The 22,425-nt window shown below is 53.7% G+C and overlaps 1 protein-coding gene across 17 annotated transcripts in view; it reads right to left on the bottom strand.

Annotated features, from left to right (window-relative positions):
* The window catches only part of MACF1 (microtubule actin crosslinking factor 1), a 141,702-nt gene that overhangs the window by 13,347 nt on the left and 105,930 nt on the right, over positions 1-22,425 (bottom strand). For 12 of the 17 annotated variants that reach the window (XM_064471453.1, XM_064471452.1, XM_064471461.1 and 9 more), the window contains 33 exons: positions 20,648-20,809; positions 20,331-20,501; positions 19,223-19,389; positions 18,316-18,475; positions 17,541-17,867; positions 16,805-16,889; positions 15,653-15,894; positions 15,322-15,528; positions 14,370-14,489; positions 13,125-13,232; positions 12,548-12,766; positions 11,759-11,962; positions 10,980-10,988; positions 9,645-9,876; positions 8,689-8,915; positions 7,565-7,687; positions 7,358-7,459; positions 6,886-6,987; positions 6,606-6,779; positions 6,347-6,502; positions 5,991-6,188; positions 5,512-5,640; positions 5,023-5,196; positions 4,085-4,240; positions 3,740-3,946; positions 3,493-3,612; positions 3,094-3,263; positions 2,764-2,923; positions 1,868-2,062; positions 1,032-1,160; positions 808-951; positions 482-670; positions 14-131 (listed from right to left, as the gene is read on the bottom strand). In XM_064471453.1, coding sequence (XP_064327523.1) covers positions 14-131; positions 482-670; positions 808-951; positions 1,032-1,160; positions 1,868-2,062; positions 2,764-2,923; positions 3,094-3,263; positions 3,493-3,612; positions 3,740-3,946; positions 4,085-4,240; positions 5,023-5,196; positions 5,512-5,640; positions 5,991-6,188; positions 6,347-6,502; positions 6,606-6,779; positions 6,886-6,987; positions 7,358-7,459; positions 7,565-7,687; positions 8,689-8,915; positions 9,645-9,876; positions 10,980-10,988; positions 11,759-11,962; positions 12,548-12,766; positions 13,125-13,232; positions 14,370-14,489; positions 15,322-15,528; positions 15,653-15,894; positions 16,805-16,889; positions 17,541-17,867; positions 18,316-18,475; positions 19,223-19,389; positions 20,331-20,501; positions 20,648-20,809 — 5,386 coding nt within the window. The remainder of the gene's footprint in view (positions 1-13; positions 132-481; positions 671-807; positions 952-1,031; positions 1,161-1,867; positions 2,063-2,763; positions 2,924-3,093; positions 3,264-3,492; positions 3,613-3,739; positions 3,947-4,084; positions 4,241-5,022; positions 5,197-5,511; positions 5,641-5,990; positions 6,189-6,346; positions 6,503-6,605; positions 6,780-6,885; positions 6,988-7,357; positions 7,460-7,564; positions 7,688-8,688; positions 8,916-9,644; positions 9,877-10,979; positions 10,989-11,758; positions 11,963-12,547; positions 12,767-13,124; positions 13,233-14,369; positions 14,490-15,321; positions 15,529-15,652; positions 15,895-16,804; positions 16,890-17,540; positions 17,868-18,315; positions 18,476-19,222; positions 19,390-20,330; positions 20,502-20,647; positions 20,810-22,425) is intronic. The other 5 variants (XM_064471455.1, XM_064471459.1, XM_064471456.1 and 2 more) reach the window with 1 other exon arrangement.

The raw sequence follows: 22,425 nt of genomic DNA, 5'->3' as shown, positions 1-22,425 counted from the left end.
AGCGGAGACGTACTGTTGCTGCGGGACTTCTCGATGAAAGGCCCGTGGGGGGGCTCTGTAGCCTTCCTCTTGTATGTCTTCGTGACCCGGTCCACGTCTGGCTGTTTCCGTGTCATCTCCTCCATAAAGGACTGTCAAAATAGAGAAGGGACAAGAAAACCATTGCAGTTTCAAGATGTTTTCAGTCTCCTGTTGCTTCAGATCCTGGCTGGGACATGCCAAGCCCATAGAGGAGACGCGAGCATTAAGCACCAGCGATGGGGGCTTGTGGTCAAGCTACTGCACAGCGCTGGCTTGGATCTGCAAAGCTGGAGTTTGTCCCCGGGGCTGGCCTTGCTCCCAGGTGACAGCTCCGTTTGGGTCACATCCTGTTTAAATAGGGACTTCCAAGAGAAATCAATGCCTCCTCCATGGAGGAGCAGGAAAGCACCCCCCTGCCGCCCCTCTCCCAAATTCCTGCTGTGTTTGGCCCTGGGCTCACCTGGTGTTCGGAGATGAGGGCTTTGACCTGATCAATATTTTGTGGCATGGGCTCCTGGTCCCGCTGGATCAGGGTTGTCTCAGCCCACTGGATCCAAGCCAGGAGCTCTTCCAGAAGCTCCGCATTTGCCACCAGCTCGGAAAGCGCAGACTCCAGTCTCTGCTGGTGCTGCTTCGCCCACGTGAGAACCTGTTGGAGGAGCAGAGGTGACCGTTAGCCCAGGATGGGAAACCAGGGGCAGGAGCCAACACTGCACGGCTGTCCCCGGCGGCGGGGTCCACCACCGCCTCTCGCCTCCAGCCTGGAGCAAAGCCTGGCGGACTCACCTCCTCGAACCTGGCTCGGATGATGGTGATCCAGTGTTTGATCGTGGTGATGCAGTCGGGGTGGCAGGCGGCCAGGATGACCTCCCCCATGCCCACCGCCGCGTTCACGTCCACTCTCTTCTCCTCCACTTTCTTCATGAACTCCTGAAAGGCCCAAATGAATTATTTTGCAATATTCTCCCCCATAAATTTTGCTCGGGTTGCGTTTCAGAGCTCCCCGCTACCTTGTGCGTGTCAATGAGGGACTGCAACGCCTCAGCGTCGTCGGGAAGCGCTCCCCGAAAGCGCAGGGACTGCTCTGCCTCCGAGAGCCACTCGAGCAGCATGTGCACGGCCGTCCTGAACTCCTCTGCCTGTGGCGACAAAAGCACAGACGTCAGCCCTCCTCCTCCTGAAATGGGCCGCTCAATTCACTGCTGAGAGCTGGAGAGACAAAGGGCTCAAAGGGACTTTAAAAACAAATAAAAAAAAAAGGGGGGGGTGGTGGGTGGAAGCCATGTCTGTCGGCCTGGGTTTGTGCAGCACCAGCGGACGATCCCGCAGCGGCCGGGCACCTCCCTCCCCTCGGCATCAGCTGCACTGAAGAACTACATATTATTTAAAAACAGCACAACTACCTATGTTCTGACCAATTTGGCACCTGGGTAGTTTATTCTGTAAATTGCCTACTTGACATAAAAATTACTTAAGAGCCTTTGACTTTTATTTATCTTCAGTCTAGGTGTCCTGCACTGGACATTAGCAAACACCAGCCTGGACAGTCTCTGATCACTGCTCTGTTCCTGCCATGCGCAGTGATGAGATCTTTTCATCCTCCCTTTTCAAATCAGCCTTTATATCGGCTCTTCTTTGAGAAAAAAGAACAAGTAAATAACTGACACCAACCCACTGCTTTGCAGTTCTCATTGCTAACTGCTGCAGGGCTGGGGTGTCCTGCTCGGCCGGGAGATCAGTCACTGGGCAAAACCTCTTCTCCGAGGGTTGCGTTGACCTCCCGGCACAAACCCGCAGCCCAGGCGAAGCTCTCCAGGACCATTTCCACCCGTAGCCTTCTGCTCACCTGCTTCAAGGCCTGTTCCAGACGGGTTTGTTTGGACACGGACAGCTTGCACACTGTGTCCCACCGGTTGCTCAGCTCCTGAAGCTGCACCTTCACCCAGGTCGTGTCGTCCCGGCTGTTCTCGATGAGCTCACGGCCGGAGCGCTTGAGCACCTGGACCGTCCCCGTGCGCTTCCCCAGCTCTTTCTGGAAGACCTGGATGGAGAAAGGGCAGAAGGCGAGCAGGGCCAGTAAGTCCCAGTAGGTTGTTTCATGTGGGGAATAAAAGAGGGAGAACATCTGAAAATAGCTTGTAACATGGGTTTGGCACCTGCATCAGGGATCCGCCACAACCTGGTGTGATGGGAGGGCGGCAGGCAGGGAGCTAGAGAGCGCAAGCAGCTCCCGAGCACGTTTTGGTGTAAGTACGTGGGCAGGAGCCCCAGCTTTCCAGCCTGGCAGAAGCAGTCGTGACCTGGAGCGGGCGAGCTCCAGCCCAGGAGCTCTGGCTGCAATGCAACGCTGCCTTGAACGGATGCCCAAGCCCTGTCTGGGGATTTCAACCTATGACCTAATCCAAACCCAGGAGCACCAGTCTCCAAGACACGCTGGAGAAAACTGCCAAGACCAAAGTTTATAAAGAACTATAAATTCAGCCACCTTTTCAAAACTAAACTCTCAACAGATCTGACTGGTAGCATCTCAGAAAAACAGAATTCAAGCTCCTGCAAACTACATAAAAGTTTCTTCCCACTTGTTCACTCTGTTTTTGCCTTCCTTGTCCACCACAGCAAAGCAAAGCAGCAAGACACGCAGCTCTGCAGCAAGGCTCCAACCCCGGCTCCTCCATTCTTTGGCTTTTAGGGAAGACAAGCCCTAGTCATGTCCCAGAGAAGAGCTGGGAAAGGCGCTCTCACCTTGTGAGCATCCATCAGGTTCATGACCAGATCCAGGTCACCATGGACAGGCTGGTCTTCAGCTAACTGGGGTTCCACCTTGTAGAGCCAGTCCACCAAGGCCTGCAGCGCATCCATGAACTGGCCGGAGAACAAGAGGGCTTCTTCCAGCTTGTGCTGCCTGAAAAACAAACACCCCAGTGAACTTCCACGAAGAAATTCACATCCTTTTGCCACGTCCCAGCGACCTCCTCCAGCCACCCCATGAAATCGCCTCCCCTCCTCTGCTCTCCACTTGGGCGAGTCCTTGGCAAACAAACGCTGTCGGTACAACGCTGGGGCTGGATGTACCTTTCCACAGATTTGCCGCACACTGTGTCCCACTTATCCCGGACTTCTCCCAGTAAATTGTCCAGCTTTTGAGTGTCATCTGGAAGCAAGGCTTTTTCTTTGAGGGCTCTGCCCGTCCTGATGGTGGTGTCGTAGACGGGCTGCTTCCCCCCAAGCGTCTTCTGGAACTCCTGGGAACCAGAGGGAAAACAAAACTGTTTCAGAAAGCCTGGCCATGCCTTTCTGAAGATACGCGCTGCTTGTGAAGATCCCCAGCTGAACATTTTTCCATGGCAGCAGTAAGCGTGACGTGCTTTTCCCCTGTCGTGATGGCAGAGGAGGTGCTGCCCTGCTCCCCGTCACAACAAAGCATCCTTCCACCCAGCGGCCAGCGCCGGTGTCGCTTTGGTGAAGCTCTACCTTGTGCTTGGAGAGCTGGAGTTTGATTTTGTCAGGATCATTGGAAATCTCCAGCTCCGAGTCCAGGTGATTCTCTGCATCCTCCAGCCAATCAATCAGTTTCTTCCAAGCTTCGTGGAACTGCAAAGAACAGGAGCAAGTCTGAAACTTAACACTGGCAGTGTTCCCAGTCCCCTTCTGGTCTTGAGACCCCTTGCTCCCCAAGGCTGGCCATACTTCGGGGTTGCACCCTCCCCTTATTTCTCACCTGCTTGGCTCGCTTCCTGGCATCATCAAGAGCCCGTCCCCGCTCCACCGAGCGCTGGACAACCTTCTCCCAGCGGGACTGGACGCTCACCAGCAGGTTCTTGATCAATACCACATCCTGTTTTTGACTGAGAAACTTCAACTGGTTCCCGGTTTGATCCAGCTCGATGATCCGATCCCGATGAGCGTTTACCTCGTTAGCGAACACCTGCGAACGGCAAAGATGTCCTCTTATCTGCAAGGGAGCTGGGCGTGCCTGTAAGCAGCCCGTGGGCGCAGGGGCGATGAGGTGCCACCCTTGCTGCCACCATCCTGGGGGGCCACTGGGTGCTCGCGGTGCCGGTACCTTGTGCTCGTCGATCTGGGCCAGCACGGCGTTGAGGATGAGGCTGGCTGGAGGCGCGATGTTCAGGCTCTGCTCGGCCAGCGTGAGCCAGTTGATGAAGTCCTGGAGGGAGTTCTGGAAGTCTGTGGCCAGGGCCAGGGCCTCCTCCAGCTTCGCCTGCCGCAGCAGGGAGGGAGAAAGGGAGGGGGGAAAAAACACAACACGAAGGGTGAGAGCTCACGATCTGCGGTTTCGCAGACAGAGGCAGCCTTTGTGTCCCTGCCGAAACGTCCTTCTAACAGGAACCTCATCGCCTCGGCCCGGGAACGCGACTTGTTTACCAATGGGAGGGGGTTTCAGTGAAAGCCACCGCTTTCTTTCAAAACAAGAATCACCCCTGAAAGGGGAGACCTTCATCGGCACACAAGCAGCTGCGTCACCCTCAGCTTCCTGAGAAAGGGATCACCATGGGGAGGGCGGCTCGGAAAAGGAGGTGGATGATATTTCGACAGTAACAGCTGCAGCACCGCAAATTTATTCTGGGCTGAGGCCACCACGTCCCTTGTTTCATCTCATCACCGGCCAAAAGCCTAGGATGGAGTCAGCTCGGAGGAGGATTTGGCCTGCTGTCTCGCAGAGGACCAACAAAGCCTGCCTTTCAGAGCCGCAGGAGGTTTCTTCCCACCTCTCCTCCAAATTAACCCAAAACACAGTTTTACTCTCATTTTCTATGTGATTTAACCAACTCTGATGACTATCGAGAAGAAAAAAAACCCCAGCTTGATGCTTAGACAGCACCATCTGAAAGACAAATTCAACCTGTGCAACCAAGAGAGAGCTTGTCCAAAATAAACCAAACCCCAGCCCTCCCTCCATCCCTCCCGGGAAAGCAGAGCAGCAAAGCAGGGAGCAACTGCTGTCAGACCAGCTCACGGGGCAAGGGCGGACGCCGACGTTACCTTTCTCTCCTCCATCTTGGTGCTGACCAGACACCATTTCTGCTCCAGCAGCGCTACGCTCTGCTCCGTCTTTGAGCCAGAACCAGAGTCGTCGCGGTTCAGCAGCATCAGTCGCCCCTTGGCCAGCAGCTGACTGTAGACGTCCTCCTTGGCTTTGAGCTGGCCGTACAGCTCCTGCACGGGAGGCATCACCGAAGCGTCAGACAAAGGTAGAGCTCGGAGAGCGGCAGCGACTTGCTGCGACTCAGGGTGACGAGAAAATTAGGTTCAGGGCAGGCCAAGTGCCAGCAGCGTGTCACTTTGAGCAGAGAAAGGTGCTTAAAGCATTGTGATGCTTGTCCCAGGCATCAAGTGCAAAATTATCTGTAAGAAGAGGCCAGAGAAGCACTCTTCTTCCCATCAGATAGAGAAGGGAGAGGTTTTGATGCCGATATTTGAGACAGGAGCTTGCTGAATTGAAAGCATTAAAAATCTCTCCTAAGAAATTACCATGTGGGCATTGAGTTGTTCCCGGGCAGTTTCTGGCAGACCTCCTGTGGGTTTAGACGCCAACAATTGGCTCTCCATCCTCGTTAGCCACAGGAGGAAGTCTTCAATCTCACCATGGAAACCCTGGGCCTGTTCGGGAACATATAATCGGCCACAGATCAGATGACATCAGCCACCATTGATCATATGCCAGGGTTAACGCTGTGCTTGCTTCAAAACCAGATAAAGAGGCAGAGCTGGATGTACCAGCACATTAAGGAGGGCCCTACATCGTACATCCTTAACCAGGCGGGTGTGCCTGGTCCCCGCTGTGCTTCCGGGCAGGCACCAAACCACTCTAGGAGTCAGAGTTAAATGAAAAACTTGCAGAAAAACATCCCAGTGTCTCCCTAACTCCTCCTGCCTTGAAAGCGAAGGGGGAAGCGGACCCTCGGCAGCAATCCACTGCACAGGGGGTACCGCCGACGTCTCTCCCTGACCTGCTGGAGCGTGGACTGCAGCTGCTGCTCCCTCTCCTCCGTCTTCTGCAGCACAGACTCCCAGCACGAGTTCAGCTTCTCCAGGCGGTTTCGCAGGCTGCTGGCATCGTCCCCTGCGCTCGACTCCAGCAGCTCGTTGCCCGCTTTGTTCACCGTCTCCACGGTCGCTTGGTGGGCCAGGACGTCGTTCTTCAGCACCTGCATGAGATGTGGTGGGCAAACGTTAGACGTCTCTCTAAAACACCCTGTTAATTCCTGCACGCTCTCATGGACTTGGACCAACTCAAACCCTTCATGAGAAATAAAATCCTGCAACGGGAATAGACTAAAATCGGACCTGGAGTGGGAGTACTCACGTGGTGCTTTGCAAGTTCAACCTCGATGACTTTTGGGTCTCCATTGATGGGCTTTTGTGCGTCGAGCAGCTCCTCGGTGTGGGTCAGCCAGGCCATCAGCTCCGCCAACGCGTGCTGGAACTGGCCGAGTGCCAGGAGAGCGGCTTCTAACTTGTGCTGGGCAAGGACAGGGATGGAAAAGGAAAGTTTAAGTCAGGAAGGAAGGGGAGCATCCCAGCGAGTCTCAGCCCCGCACTTACGAGAGCCCAGATCTCTCTACCTGTCTGTGAGCAATTTTCTCGCCCAAATTCTCCCAGAGATGTTTCAGCTCTGTCAGTGGTTCCTTTATGATGTCTCTGTCTGTCTCATCTGTCGCTTTTTTTAGCATCAGTTCACCTTGGTGATTAAGCTTTTCCATCTCAATCTGCTGCTGGTAAACCTCCATTTTAAACTCCTGCCAAAACAAGCAGGACAAAAACCAGAACAAAATGAATCACTGGAGCGCAAGCTCTGCGATGCAAAGCAAGTACCGGAGAACCGGTCCCACTCCACCCGTGTACCTTCATCTCGTTCATTTGCTCCTTAACAGTGTTGAGGTCAGTGCCGACAGGAGACATGTTGCAGAGTTTGATCACGGCGTTATCCAGCCAGTCAAACATGGCCTGAAAGGGGTGCAGACGCCGTTAGCACAAGGGATGGCAAAGCGTGCTCCCCCTGCCTGCGTCACCCCGCACACGCTTTTGCAAGCTCCTTCCTCCCGCCTCCTGCTTCCAACAGGAGGACCTGACAGCAGCCAGGCTCATCCTGCTCCTTCATGCAGAAATTAAGAGAGATTTGGGAACACAAATGCCATCAAGTATCTGCTCGTCCTTGGAGCTGGGTGTTAGGCTCAGGCTCTACCAGAGGCTGCAAACACCCATGAGACATCTCCTTGCTTTGCATTAGTACAAATCCCAGCACAACTCCAGGGAGAGGACTCGCAGTGGTGTTCCCAAGGTCTACCCGCCCCACAGAAACAGCCCTGCCTCTTACTTGAAGCGTATCTTGATATTGCACAGCTGACTGCATGGCTTCTTCAAGCTTTTCAAGCCTCTCCTTCCAGGTTTTGTTGAGATTTTCCCACGCGTTGTTCATCTGCGGAACACAAGATTGCCCACAAAATTCGTTAGGCTCTTCTACTGGAGCTCCCACTTGCTTCTACCTGATTTTATCTGAAGGAGAGGCTGATGGTTTTCCTACCTCATCAATGCTCTTTTTCACTTCTGGTTTCTCAGTTTCGCCACAGGCAAAAATTAAATCAGTTCCAAGGAGTCGGATGAACTCCAGCTCTTCGTGCAAGCTGTCCGTCTCCTCTTTAATAGTCTGCGTGTAGCACAGAGACAAAAGAAAAATGGATGTTGTTAAATGACCTTCCAAAATTGCCCCGTGAACAGGAGGGCTAAAGCGTGGAGAGTCCTTCCAGCTCTGGTGTCCTGCACACTGGCCGACAGCCCGACGCCGGACCCCAGGACAAGGTTACCCAGCGAGCAGAGGGCTGTCCTGCTCACCAGGCTTGTCACCACCAACCCGCTCTGCTCCCACCTCTGGCCGCCGTGGCAATGCCGTTGTGCCCAGGGGTTGGGGGAACCAAAACAAGAACATCTGTTTTTAGCTTGATGTGTGCCTGAACTGCCTGGCTGAAGACGTTGTTTACAGGAGATGTACTGTTTACAGGAGTATTTTGTCAATATAGGAATTAGTTTTTGAGACTCAAAAGTTGTAAACCAAAGCCAGAATGGTTATAAAAGGGAAATAGCAAGGACAAACTTAGCAAAGCCTAAAGAAACATCCCCGCTCCCCAAGGTCCAAGTCAAGGCAAATCCACCTGAAGAGGATTTCACTGCTTATTTGAAACAGCCAAACAACAACAAACAAATCCAAGCCCATCCAGCTTTACAATTATCTCCTGTCTAACCAAAATCTAAATATACACTTCCCACGCTAGGCAGCACTCAGATGCCTTCCACTCAGACTGGGAGCAGAACCGTGCAAACTTCCACATCACTCAAAACAAGTGGGCACACAACTCTGACCACACGCTTGATAAGCTTCCCAAAACAGTAGCAGATAAAGCGATTTAAGCATCACTTCCCTGTCTGGAACAGGGGGCGGTGGTGGCAGCGAGGGATATGTGAAATACACTCTGGTTTTTCCCTTGCAGTTCCAAATTGCAATGGAAATAACATTTCATAATCTGCCTGCCTGCCTACAAAACTGTTTTACAGCCACTGTTGCCCATACTCATATCTGAGATCTACCCCGATTTAGCTTACAAGCTGGGTGCAGACAAGTTCCATAGAGGGGCAGAGTCCCATGGTCCTCACCTCTGCTGCTTCCACCTGCTGCTTGATGATGGAGGGGTCAATGCCCGGGCTCTCCAGGTCGTGAACGATGTCCTGCGTGTCTTTGATGGTAGTCAGGAGGGCTGCCATGTCGTACCAGAACTTCTCGGCAAGCTCCAGGACATCAAGGAACTTCATTTCACGTTCCTCTGCCCGAGCTTTGATGTCTTCCCAGAAGAAGACCATCTGATCCAACTTATCCTGGATTACTGAGGAAGGGAGTGAAAACATTCAGTGAAGAAGGAAACCTTTCTACAGCTCAAAAGCATTTTGCAAACACTTTCCACTTAGAAATAGCCAACAGAATATTCAAACGGGAATTACAGATGACCAGGACTATCAGAGCATTAACTCAGAGATACTGAGGGACATGAGAAACTCCAGCTTGCAGAAATAAACCCTTTATTTAAGTGCAGGCAAGCTCAGGCCAAATCTGCCCACACACTCTTCTCCAATGAACCTCTGTTCTGGCCACCTCTAGCGTGAAGTCTACGCTCACTCAGTCCACGAGCTGACTGTTGAGCTGCCAAGAAAGGTGCCAATTAGTGCCAATCGTGTTGACAAGTCTTTTTGTGCTGGGGATGCTCCTTCCCTCCATTAGATGCTGAATCGACACCAACAAATCGTTTCACAGGGGCCACCGACGGTTGCCACAAGAGACCAGCTCGGGGTGATGGCTCAGCCGTGCTGCGCTGGAACCTCTGCCCCAGCAGCCACAAACGCTTCTTTCTCCTCTGGCTGATACCACCCTGTCTGCTCCAGATGGAAGCAGGCACCAGGTATCTGCGTGCAGAGGACTAACCCTTCCTCCTAAGGCCAAGAGACTCTCTGAAATACACCCCTGGGACACCAAAGCCTCCCCCACGGCGACGGAGCCAAGGTTTGGCCAGCTTCTCCTACCCAAACCATGCACTGGGGTTAAATCCACCCCAGGATACCTTTTGCTGCCAGGTCCTTGTCCGTTCCTTGCGATCGGCCAATGAGCTCTTCCCCGCGGCGTTTCAGAGCCTCGAAGGAGGGCTGCAGCTTCTCCAGCTCCACCGTGGCGTTTTTGTTCTCACTGATGCACTCCCGGATCTTATCGACCTCGGCGGGGATGAGGGGCGGCATGCGCAGGCGGGAGGAGAGGGTCTCCAGGGTCTCCAGCATGGGCTCGATCTTATCATGGAACTGGAGAAGAGCAAGTCCATTAGGGCAGGAGAGACGAGATTAAGCAACGCTGCGTCACTCCCTGCGTGTGCAACAGCCCTTAGCGCTGCTCCCAGCGGCCTCTCGGAGAGGACAAACATTGCCTGCGACAGCAGTTAAACCCGCAGCCTCCTGTTTACACCTGCCTCTGCTTTCCTCTGCTGCCAACAGCCCCCAGGCTGCGCCAGCTCAAACCGTACATCAGCCATAGACTCCCAGAGCCGGCACAGGCAACTGCGAACCAAACACGGCAGCGATTTGTCAGCGGGTCCAACCCTACAAAATCCACATTTTTGACCCCTGTCCTGCTTACTGCGGACAGGCAGCGTGGCAAGAACACCCAATCCCGTTTGCTCGAGCATCCGCGCAAAGACGCTGCTGGAAAAGCGCCTGTGTTTGGTGCTGACGGAAATCTCCGCTCGGGGCAACGCCAGCAAGAAAACCACGCCGGCAGGGTCAGCGGGGGACGGCGGAAGGCTGCATGCGCAGGGGGAGGAGGGAGCTGCCACGGAGCTGGGGCTTCGACAAAAGCAGAACCAGAAAGCCGGGAGTGAGAGAGGACGGGGGTCTAGCAGGGATTATTATCATTAATCTTAAAGAAAAGTCAACTTTGGCCTTAAAGATCCCAAATCATCTCTGCTGGTGAGGACAGCTCTGCACTCTGGCTGCCAGCTCTGGTCCCTCCCTGCAGGACATCGGCGTCGGCGCTCGCCGAGGCCAAGCTCTAACAGCAGAGAGGGGATGGGCTCTCGGTGCAAAGCTGATCAGGGGCACGCTGGCTCAGCCAACAAGCAGGAGCAAACCGGCAAGTCCAGCTAGAGCAGAAAGCTCCACGCGTCAGCGTAAACCGCTCTGAAAGCAAAACCTCTGCTTTGCAGGAAGCACTCCCAGCGGAAGCTGGCCACGGCTGAGACCAGGCGGCAACGCAACGAAAGCCATCTCAGAAATGGGATTTCAGGCCCCCGGACTTAATATTTAAGCATGTTCTGCTGAGCTGTGCGTGGACCAGAAATAAAAGTCCGGGTGTAAAATAGAATCAGCCCAAAGAAAGAGTGTAAATGAACATCTGTGGTGGTGGGGCTTACCTCCGTAATCTGCAATGGTGGGGCGCAGTCAACACAAGAATGAAATGGGACCATGTGGGGAGGACGGGCACAGGCAGCAACACACACAGATAACACATTCCACAATGGGAGTGAGAGATGAGACGGGAGGGGGGTGTGGGGGGAAAAACTCGGAGTTAATACAAGTGCAAACCAAGAGAAGTGACTACACAATACAGGAATAAAAAAAAATAAAACACCCAGACATGACAAGAACCAACCGTGCTACGGTAACACGGGGTGAAATGAAACATAACTAGGGGTCATCAACCCTCGGCAGCAGGAACTCTTCACCCCTTTTCTGGACTTTAGGATCTAAAGTCTCTGCCCTTCCTTTTGTGTCTCTGCTCCTGTAGTCACTGACCTTCTCTGGAGATGCCCAGACCCATACAAAGGACCCCATGGCTGCTCGCTGCACACAGCTTATCAGAAATGAAACTTATCTCTCCAAGCTCTTTAGAGAGGCTCTCCGGGCCCTTCCAACCTTGGGTGGATGCCAAAACAGCCCCTTTGAACGAGCATCGTTATTGAGGTTGTAAAAATTTATTACCCTATTTACTATGTCAAGATTCAAACGCCTTCTCCTCTGCTTTCACAGCCAGTGCTGAGCAGCAGGAAACTACCCTGGAGGTGTCTGACCACGTTGTGCCTTATAAAGGGTTTTACAATTGTAACACGCAGAATAAACCCGCATTTCAAAGCGTGTGGCTTCCCCAGGGGACTGCGATAGGAAGACTCGGCTCCTTTGCACCCCAGCGTACCTGGGTGGACTGCGAGACAGCTTCGTCGAGCGCGAGAGCCCGCTGGCACACCTCCTCCTTGATTTTGGCATACATGGCCTCCGCCGTCGAGTATTTCTTCTGCACCATCTCCCCTTCCTCGGTGTTGAGGTCCTTCAGCTGCGGTCCGATTTTCAGCAGCTTGTCAATATGAGGCTTATGTTCAGCAATGGACTCTCTCAGTTGCTAGGGAGTGGGGGGGGGGAAGACATTTGTTTAGAAATCTATTGAAAGCCGCTGCTTATTTATTTCATGCAACGCTCCAAGAGCGCTGATTGTATCTGTTAGTGAACTCACACCGTGGATATCTTGACCCAGCATCTGCCAAGCACATGGCACTCGGCTCTTCCTAACATGGCCACAGCTCTGCACGCGCCGGCGGCACGGCGCCCGGCACGGCCGGCTCCTGACCCTCCCCGCAGCCCCACGGGGGGCACCACTGAGAAAGCTCGCTTTGCAGCCCTCTACCCTAAAAGCACAAAGCGGTTTTCCCTGACAGAGTCAGGCAGGAGATCCGAAGGCAGCCGGGCTCCCTTGGGTGCAATTTGTATTTTAGTATGAAGTGCTCCAACGTAACTCGTGATTTCCACACGTACGCTCCCGACACACTTGTATTACATAGGCAGGATCCCCAAAAAGAAGAGTATGGGTTGAAAAAAAAAAAAAAAAATGAGAAAAATTAAGAAAAAAGGCGCCCTTGCCCCTGCGAGCGCTGCGTCACCGTTTAAGGTAGAGGAACCGATGGTGCAGGGGATGCAAATGTCCTCTTACCCTCATGTCCTCCTGCTGCTGCTTGAGCTGCTCGTGGTCGATGGCCGGCGGGGGCAGCTGGGAGATGAGGGCTTGCGTCTCCTCGATCCAGGGGTTCAGCTCCTCGTAGGTCTCCCAGAACTGGTTGACCAGGACCTGGGCGCGCTCCAAGCGAGCGTAGCGCTCCGAGTTGAGCTGGCTCACGGCTTCGTACTGCTGCACCAGGGACTCGGTTTTCTCCTAAAAAGAGAGGGAGGAGGGTAAGAGCGAGGGATGCAAAAGGGCCCCGGAATGGCGCCAGCTGCACGCTGCGAGCTGGAAGAGCGGGAGGTGCCTTTGGTGGCCTTCCACGCGCGCAAGCTGTAATTCCAATTAAATCAGCCTCAGAAATCTCTGTTGCCCCCTCTCATCCCCAAACACTGCAATAAAAATATGCAATAAAAGAGAGTAATAAATGTAAAGAGATTTCTGCTAACGCTGGTGGGAATAACTGAAGATGGAGTAATTTTAAACTACTTCAGCCTTTGCAAGAGCCGAGCATTCCCCTCTCTCCCCTCTCTGTCTCCCCTGTCGTGGTAAATGGCAGAGGGAGGCTCACCTGGAGAACAGCTTTTTGTTCCTCCCCGCACGTCCCAAAGATCTCATTGCGCTGGCTGAACAGTTCATCCATAGAGTCTTTGTGCCGAATAATGTCGATGGAAAAAGCCTGCAGAAAGGAAACGTCCAAAGAAAGGAAAGAAATCAGAGCCGAGCCCAACCTCTCCCCACAGCCCATCCATGGGACCCTCCTGCCTGCGCCCGCTGTAGCAGGCAGCAGAGCTCAGCAAGGCAGAGACCGCATAAAACTCAGCACAAGTGTCCTGCGGCACACTGAAAATCTGGCTGAAAACGCAGATTACGGCATGTTTTTCTCATGACTCATCTACATCAACCTCTCTCTTTCAAAGGCCTGAAAACAGCTCTTGAAATGAGGTATCAGTCAACTTCCCCACCCAGGGTCCCCACCAGAGGAAAAGCTCCACCACCCATTTGTTAGAGAACACGTTAATCCCCCAGAACGATGCTCTTCAGAACGGCATCTACCCATAATTTTGCCGTTCCCAAGGTCCACGCGATTAACAGCGGGAAACCAAGCTAAGCTCAATTTAACTTAACGCTTGACGGTTCTGTCCCCCTCCCTTATAACAATGCCTTAGTTTTCTTCTTTTTCTTAAATCCAATAAGCCTGTACACTGCTCTGATTGCCGGGGCTGGTAAGGGAAGAAAAGGGCCGTTTATTTAAAGTGCACGTTCTTTCAGGCATGAGCTCATCTCAAAGATATAAAAAAAACCCCCAGCGTCTCTTTGTTCCACGTCTGGCTGCCGGGAGGGAAACGAGGAGTCCCCCACTGCAAGGAACAATGAGGAAAAAGCAAATGTAAAAGCACCCTCATTAATCAATATATACATTTCTCTAAACCCTTCCTGCTGCCAGCGCCTGCAAGACCCCGGCTGAGCTTGCTCCAGCAGCCGCAGCGAAAGCCTTTGGAAGGAGCAGCTCTCTCGAGGGGAGTCCAGGCAAGAGCGTCCATCCAGCCCTAAACGGCCGCGCAAAGGTTTCGGCTCCTGCAAACGGACAGCAGGCTTTTTCCTTCAGAAGCCCAACGCTTCCTTTCCCTAAATCCTCTTTCTTCCTTCCTTTTTGGCTTTTACTTACCAAGGACAAAAGTTGCATCTCTCCTGGTGCTCCGGGCTCAGCGCTACAAACCCCAGGGTAAAGCTGCCCCCCCCAAACCCCAGCCCATCACCCAAACCACGTCCCTCCCGCTGCCCACGTCCCCGCCGGCAGCGAGTGCGCACGTACCTTCTGCACCTGCAGCTGAGCCGTCGTCTGGTCTTGCTCCAGGCGGATGGGACCGAGAGCCATCAGCTTCCGCTTGGTCTCAGCCACCCAGGCCAGCTCCGCGTCGGCCGCCTGCTCGTACTGGCACACGGGAGAGGACACAGGTTAGTGACGGGCAGCCGGGGTGGAGCACGTGGCAAACCGGGAGACATCGGGGGACACAGCGGGACACGGGGGACGAATGCCTCGCCTGGGCGTTCAGAGGTGGGGAGGAGAAGGGGACACTGGCGGGGACACAGGTTTCTGACTCCAAGCTCCCCTCCGAGAGCAGCCACAGCCGCTGTCCCATGGCCGGCGGCTCCTGCAGCTGGTTTCGGGGCATGAAGCATCACTGAACCACGAGCGCTCAGCGCAGCAGAGCACGGTGGAGCAGCCACCTCCCTCTACACCCTCCCTGCCCGCAGGGAAAGAGGCGCCTCTATTTTACACAATCGTTTTGCTCACACATTCAGCTTTGTTGGCTCAGCGCTCGAAGCCAGCGAGGGCACTTTTCACAGCGCTCCACAGCCTCCAGCCTGTGCAGAACGAGCCTTTTTTGAGAGGACTGTTTGCCTGGAACAAATCCCCGAGCTATCACAACAGGGGATGACATTTTTCCAGGCTTGAAAGTCACCTGTCATCGGTTTTACACCATTGGCTTCACCCATGCAGGCAGGATAAGAGGGTGCTGCCTCGGAGTTACCCTCTCCAAATCACACACAGCAGGACGGGTCAGAAACCAGCCCCGCCACCACACGCCGCTGGTGGGGCCAGTTCATTCCTTGGTGTTCCCGCTGGGATCTGGCCCTCCCGTCGGGCTGCGCTCCCTACCCCTCATGCTACCATTGCGCTGCACGAGCTGGAGCGGTGCCGAGCCGCTCGCTCCCACTCTGCCAAGAAACCCTGTCAGCCTCCGGCGGGGTTATTAAATTACCTGTTGGGACCTCTGAATGGCAGCATCGATCTCTTCCACCCTCTGCTTGATGGTGTCGCTGACCAGCTTGTAGCGCTCATTGGTGTCCGACACAAGTTTATCCAGCCCTTCGCGGGCTCGCCAGGGAACCAGCTCCAAGAGAGCTCGGCTCACCTCGTTCACCGTGTCCAGGACGAGCCTGTGCTCCATCACCTCCTTCTTCAGCTCCTGTGGAAGGCACCCATGGACACACGCCCTTCTCAGTGCTCTGCAGGTGACGCCCCTCTCCAGCTCCTCCCCGGCCTCTCAAAACAGCGAGCAAACCCCCGCCGGCTGCTCTGCCAGCCCCCACCTTTTGCCTCTGCTGGAACTGGGGTATCTGCTCGCCGGCGGGGGACTGTCCCCCGCTGGAAGCCAGCTCATCCTCCACTTTGCTCATCCAGCTGGTGAGCTCCTCGTGCGTGGACTGGAACTTGGTGGCCAGCTGCCGAGCCTGCTCCAGCGTGCGCAGCGCCTTGGAGCTGGCAGCGGTGATGTCCGAATAGCGGGTCTTAATTCCATCCAGCTTCTCCTGGATCAGCAACACCTCCTCCCCTGGAAGACAGCAGCCAGGGGCAAATGATGCTGGGCTGGGGGTGCTGCAGAAGCCATCTGCCCCGTTTCCCCCATTTTAAATAGCTAATTTCAGTCCCACTTTTCTTTCTATCAGTGCAACTTCGCAGCCTATTTTTACAGCCAGGAAGCTACTCTTAGAGCTGACATTTTCTACCAGCCCGCGTAACGTCCACCTCCTCCCTGCAATAGGATGGAAGCGTGTTGCGAAGCCTGGCTTTGCCACAAGCCCCGAAGGCACAGCTCAGTTCTCAACTGATGTGTCACAGCTCCACGAGAAAAGGTCCAGTTTGCTCTTTACTGCTATTTCCGAGAGGACAAGAAACTGCAAGCCAAATTCTTTGTAATCACTCTTCCTGCTACCCGGCTCCCACAAGGACAGAGGTCTGTACATCTGCTCCGAGCAGACCACATCTGAAGGAAATGCATCGCCCCGACCTTTCTTCCCACTCATAAACATAAACTCACACCCACGTGGCAACAGCAACAACTGCTCAGCATGGGAAAGCAATATTAGGAAAGGGCTGGGTGTATTTTTAACCTCTTTCCATGTGATTTAGCAGCTGGATGCAATGAGAAAACCCTCCCTCATGTTGCAGGGCTGCTCGGTGCTGAGCATCACCATGCCGGTGGTGGGAATCACCCGCTCATGAAGACGTGAGGCTAGTACTCGGGATTTACTAAGCTGGAGTGCCTGCGGCTCGGCGTCCAGGTCTGGGTGCAAAGCACTTATTTTGGGAGCAGCCAAAGGAAATTAGACCTGAGGGAGAACAGCCTTCCCCTGAACAACGCACCACTGCAGAGCATGGACTTCCCAGGGAAGACCACATGGAGGACGGGGGGCTTCCCAGACCCCTGGATGGGGCAGAGCGTGCCCAGATCTTCACGTTACCTGTGGTTTGCTTCAGAAGAGCTTGCCCATTTCTAATGGCTTGGTCCACGTTCTTCTTCCTGTTCACGATTTCCTCATTCAAAGCCTGGCGAGAAAGGCAAATTAGGGTTATCCTCTGCGGGCAGGTCCCCAAGTGCTGCTGGCCAGAGATGCTAAGCAGAGCACAAACTGCTCCTACCGAGCACGGGAAGGGTGGACAACAGATCTGATACTTGTCCAGTCAACCTTCTCCTGCTGCGGGACATAACGGGGCTTCTGGGCCCCAAAGGCTCAAGTCTTAGAGCAAACCCATCCCAGCCCATTAGATACGTGTTACCGAAGAACGTGCCCTTGTATTAGACATAACCTCACTCTTGAACAGAGCTTGCAGGGCCCCCGGGGAGCGGAAGCAGACGGCTTCCTCGGTGGCCAGCCTGGCTCGGAAAACCCACTGGGCTTTTCAAGCTCTCATTCTTGGAAACAGCATCCAACTTTCTAAAGGCATAGGGTGGCCAAGCTCGCTCAGACATTGTTCACAAAGCAAATGAATCATCTGAAGTTTCTCCCCCGGGAAACCCATTTTTGGGGCCACAATTATTGTTTTTAACACATGAAATCTCTTTACACTTCTCCAAGCCTAGAAGGGAACCAGCAGCGGAACAAGCTTCGCAAAATTAAAGTCAGACCAGAAACAAAAACAAAACCAGATAAATGCAACAAAATAAACAACATAAACATGGAAGAAAATGGAAAATACCAGCTGGTCGGCATGCTGCTTCTGCAGGACGTCCCGTTTGTAATCCTTTACGGATACCGAGCCGAGCTTGTCCTCGACCTCAGCCAGCCAGTTGAGCACTTCCACCTCCTCCTCCCCAAAGAGCCTGGCGTTAGACAGCGCCTGATCCAGCAGCGCTGCCTTCCGGCAGCACCGGTCGTGGACCTCGCTGTAGCGGGTCTGCAGAGAGTCTAGCTTCTCTGCCAGCAGCCTCCGCTCAGCGGCACAGCTCAGGGAGGAGAGGGACTGCCCGACACCGACCGCCCGAGACACGTCGGCCGCGTGGCTCTCTATCTCTTCCGCTAGAGCCTGAATGCCGGGAGGATAAAATGGACAACAGAAAGGAAAATGAGTGATAAAATGGATTAAAAAAAAACCCAAACCAACCAAACAACAACATAAAAGGGGAAACAGAAACAATGAATGCAACTGATGGAATGAAGGAGAAACTAAACCCGCCCGTGAACGGGCAAAGAGCATCAAAATAAAAAAGGTTTAAAAGAAACAGAAGAATTGGAATTGGTTTTCTATCCAGAGCCAGATATCCAGATTCACAGCGAGGTGCAAAGACGTCAGTTTAATATTTACCCACACTGGTGGGTTAGGGTTGCCAGCCTTCTCTGTACACAAAGCAGCCTGGATAACTCCAACACTTGTTCGTGCCAAAAACCCCTTCGCCATAGCAGAAACAACCACCTGAGCAGGACCCGATACCCACCACCTCCATCGGCAGCTCCCGCTCACACACGGGTCCTACCTTGTGCCGACTGATCTGCTGCTGGATTTTGGCAGTCTGGGTACCGATGGGCTCAGAGTTGGCCAGTTTCTTCTCCGTCACCGACAGCCAGTCTGCCACAGGCTCCGTGGTTTCGTGGAACTGCTTTGCCAGGACCAAGATGTCCTCCAGCTGCTTCTGCCTATAGTAAGGACGTAATAAACCACTAAGGAGCAGCTCTCTGTTGGAGCCAGGCATGGGAAGCAGCGCTGAGCGATGGGAAGAGGGAACCGAAGCAGCCCTGTTTGGTCCGAGGGCAACGGCAGGATAAGCTTTTTCCTGCAGCTGTGCCTTGAGGGTTCCAGTTCACCCCCAGGAGAAGGCAGCAGAAAAGCCCCCACATTGTGCTGCTTTTCCTCCATTCCTATCACTATCTCTGAGATCCTCTGACATGCTCAGCTTGTGGCCGGGGTCTTGGTGCTTCAGAGCTGCTGAGCTTCTGTTCAAAGACAGCTCGGCACAGGTACAAGTCCTAGACAGACACTGGGAGATCAAATCTGGCCCTCAGAAGTGACTTTATAACCTCAAATATTAGCTTATGTAGCAACAAGGAACTCATAAACGAGATTCAGGCAGCAGAAAGGTGTCAACAGGATGTTGCTGCTAAAGCTAGATGTTAACACTTAGAGGAATAAAAATAACATCCATCCCCTGCAGGGAATTTATTTAATCTGAGCTCTCCCCTGCCACTGTAAACCACCGCTATCAGCTTCAGCTCCCAAACAGGCTTTGATTTCTCATGTTTTCCAGCTGTTTCCATGTTTCCAGGATGTATCTGCACAGAAATCTCCGCCAACTTCCCGCGTGTTGTAACCCCAAGCTCCGGGGCACCGTGAATCGCAGGACCAGCTGGCCCCGTGTTTTCGGCCGGCAGCTCAGACCCCCTCACCTGCCGGCCGCCCTGCCCAGCAGCCCTGCCCAGCGCCGCTCCAGGCTCTCCAGCTGGCCGACGATCTTCTCCCGATCCGCAGGCTCGGCCGACTGCGCGATCCTCCCTCCCTCCGCTTGGATCATCTCAACGGTGGCTTTGCGATCGTCTAGGAGTCGCTGGAGCAGCTTTAGCATCGGCAGTGAAACAGAACAGGGTAAGAGTTACCAGATTGGATCAGCGGAACCTCTTCTAGCCCTCAGAGATAGCAAATCTCTAATTATGGCTGAAAACCACCGTAAGCACAGAGCTGAGACCAAAGCCAGCCCCGTGGGAATGCCTCTGCCATCAAAACCAGTTCAAAAAATAATAATAATATAATAATATGCTTTAACTTTTGGCCAGCCCTGAAGTGGTCAGGCAGTTGGACTAGATGATCATTCTAGCTCTGTTCCAACGGAAATATTCTACTCTAAAAGAGATTCAAAGCACTTCTGTGCCACAGTTTTCCGAGGCTTACCCGTGACTGCCACCCCCATCCCAAACTTATCAAGTTTTTAACTTTCACTTTAAATAAACTTCCTCTTCATAGTCTCAATGCATCGGACCAAGCCTCGGTAAGAATTCATTTCTACATCGTTTCACCACGACCACCCTTGAACTTCCCTCCGCCTGCTCGCGAGGGCAGGTGCCGAGCCGGGCTGTTAATGCCTGCAAACCCCGCCACGCCTCGGGTCGGTTCTTACAGTTTGTACATTCATTTTGTCCGAACACCCAAACCATTACCTACAGCGCCAGCTTGCTCCTGACGCAGCAGAATTACCAGCACAAACAACACTTAGGGCTGGAAAAACACGGCCGACCAGCAAAACCAGCAAACTTCAAGAGGCAGTGGGACAATAAAGTAACGCGGGTGATTTAGACGATGGAGATAGCAAGTGTGGGCAGAAGAGCTGCCCGGTTATTGCATTAGGATGTGGGGAGCCAGAAGATCCACCGTGAAAGAAGCAGGCTTGTGGACATCCCAGCTACACCTTATCTGTTACAGCTGGACCCCCAAAATATTGTCTGTCTGTCTTTCCAGAGCTCCCCCTCCCATCGAGCCAATCGTTGCCCTGTGCTTGCTCACCTTCTGCTCCTGGATCTGGGCTTTCACCACCTTGTACTCCGCAGAGGGAGGCTTCTGGTTGGAGATGAGCTCCTCGGTGTCTGCCAGCCAGCTCAGCAACGGCTCCAGGGCGTCCTGAAACTTCCCGCAGTGCAACAGGGCCTCTTGCAGCTGAGCAACTCTTTGGGCCACCTGCACCCCAAGCACAACCCCACTGCATGGTCAGGCTGGTGATGCAACGACACCGGAGCCTCAGCTCCCTGTCCACGACCCCCTCCTTCTACCAAACCCCAACAGTGCCGACAGAAACCAGTTACAGCCCCTCCCCACGCTCTCACCTTCTTGTTGAGGGTGTTCCAGCGGGTGTTGATTTCCTCCATGTCATGCTCCAGCCCTTGGACATCACAGTTTTTCCCGGCGCTTTGGATGAGTCCTTGACCAACTCCATTGACTTGCTGTAGTTTTAGCTGAAGAGGATCCACTTGCTCCTTCTGGAACAGCTGGGGATAGGAAGGGTGGGAGAGAAAAGGTATTTATAACCCGTGAGCTGCTCTTACAGCCCCTCCATCATTCAACAGATACAACAGGCTTTCTTCTCTAGAGAAGATGCGGTAGCTGCTTGCACTGACTTCATTAGTTGTGCAACTCTGTCTGAAGTCCTCCCTCGCCTTGACCCAGTAACACAGATGTTGCAGGCATTCCCTGGTGGGGAGCACAGCTCAGCATCCATACGCATCCACCTCTGCTTTTAAATGGGTAAGTCCCCTTTTTCCAAGCACCAGGGTGAGGTGGAGAGAACAAATTGGGCAAGAAATGAGAGCATCGGCTCTGGTCATCCATAAGATTGGGAAATAATGCTCCCGGGGAAAAACCCAAAGCAATTCTCACAGTGATGCTATTGAGAACAGAGACCTGACAACACATGAGTTTTGTTAACCACGAAATTACAGACACCAAGAAGCTGGCTGTATTTCGAAAGACAAAGGCAATAGGCAATTAATGTGCTAGTCATTTACTGCACCGCGGATTTGGCATGGTCCTGCCTGGGAATCCTGTGGGGAAAAGCTTTCTGAACAAAAAAAAAATTTGATAGGGAAGGGGGAGGAGAGCGAATGAAGCTCCCCATTGTAAAGAGAGGCAGCAGGGAAAATCCTGCTTCCGCGAAGGAGATAAGCGCTCTTTATCAGAGCTGTGGATCTGCTGTAACCAGCCGCCTGTGCACGGTCCCTCTCCGGCGCTGCTGGGGCGGCTGCACAGCCCGGCCCCAAGGGACAAGCCTGCTGCTTCCCCACGGCGAATAGCACAAGGGAGCGGAGTCCTTCCCCTGGTCCCTTGGCCCACGAGCCCATCCAGAGCACCGGTCACCCCGCACCCAACGCCGGACAGGATCAGAGCCCTTGGCCCTCTTGCAACATTTTCTCTTCGGGAAGCGGAGGGGACTGCAGCCAGCCGCCTGCTTTCTCAAGCGTGCCTCCTCCTCACGTGCCCGAGAATATACGAACATTGGCGGCATTGAAAAATTCCCACTCGGATGCAAGATCTCTCCTAGCAGAGCAGCAGCTCGTGGGTGGCACAGCTCTCTGGACCCAGCAATTGCTTTGCCTCCAAAGGAACACAAGGCAGGCGAAAAGCCCCAAACACACAAACCCCCCCAAACACACACACCCCCCCAAAGTTCCCAGGCTGAGCAAGGGGGGCTGCCTTGACTTTCTTTGTCCCATTTTCAAAGAAAAAACACTATTCCGTCCCATGGGAGCTCTGTTACTCGAGGGCAGGGAGGTATCACTCCAGGACACAAAATGAAGGGTGTGCTGGCAGACACTGTCCAGAGCCCTTTGCTCAGGGAGAATTATACCACGGTTATAAGAAATAAATGGTGACATGAAATCACCAGTTCTTTGGCCACTTCTCCTGTTACTGTTTGTATATGGAGCTGGCTGTTAGAGCAGCCAAACCCACAAAAGGACCAGGCTGATAAGGCTGGCATGCCGGGCTGGGTCCCAGCCCTCCGCACGCTGCAAAAACAAACTCCAGGGCTTCAAACCAGCCGGACAGGGAGGGAGGGAGCCCCGCAGAAAGCCCGGCCATCAGACCACGGATACCTGCAACACGCGAA

The sequence above is a fragment of the Phalacrocorax carbo genome, chromosome 22 (assembly GCF_963921805.1).
Source record: "Phalacrocorax carbo chromosome 22, bPhaCar2.1, whole genome shotgun sequence".
Taxonomy (NCBI): domain Eukaryota; kingdom Metazoa; phylum Chordata; class Aves; order Suliformes; family Phalacrocoracidae; genus Phalacrocorax; species Phalacrocorax carbo.
This window is presented reverse-complemented; position numbering and strand designations above follow the sequence as displayed.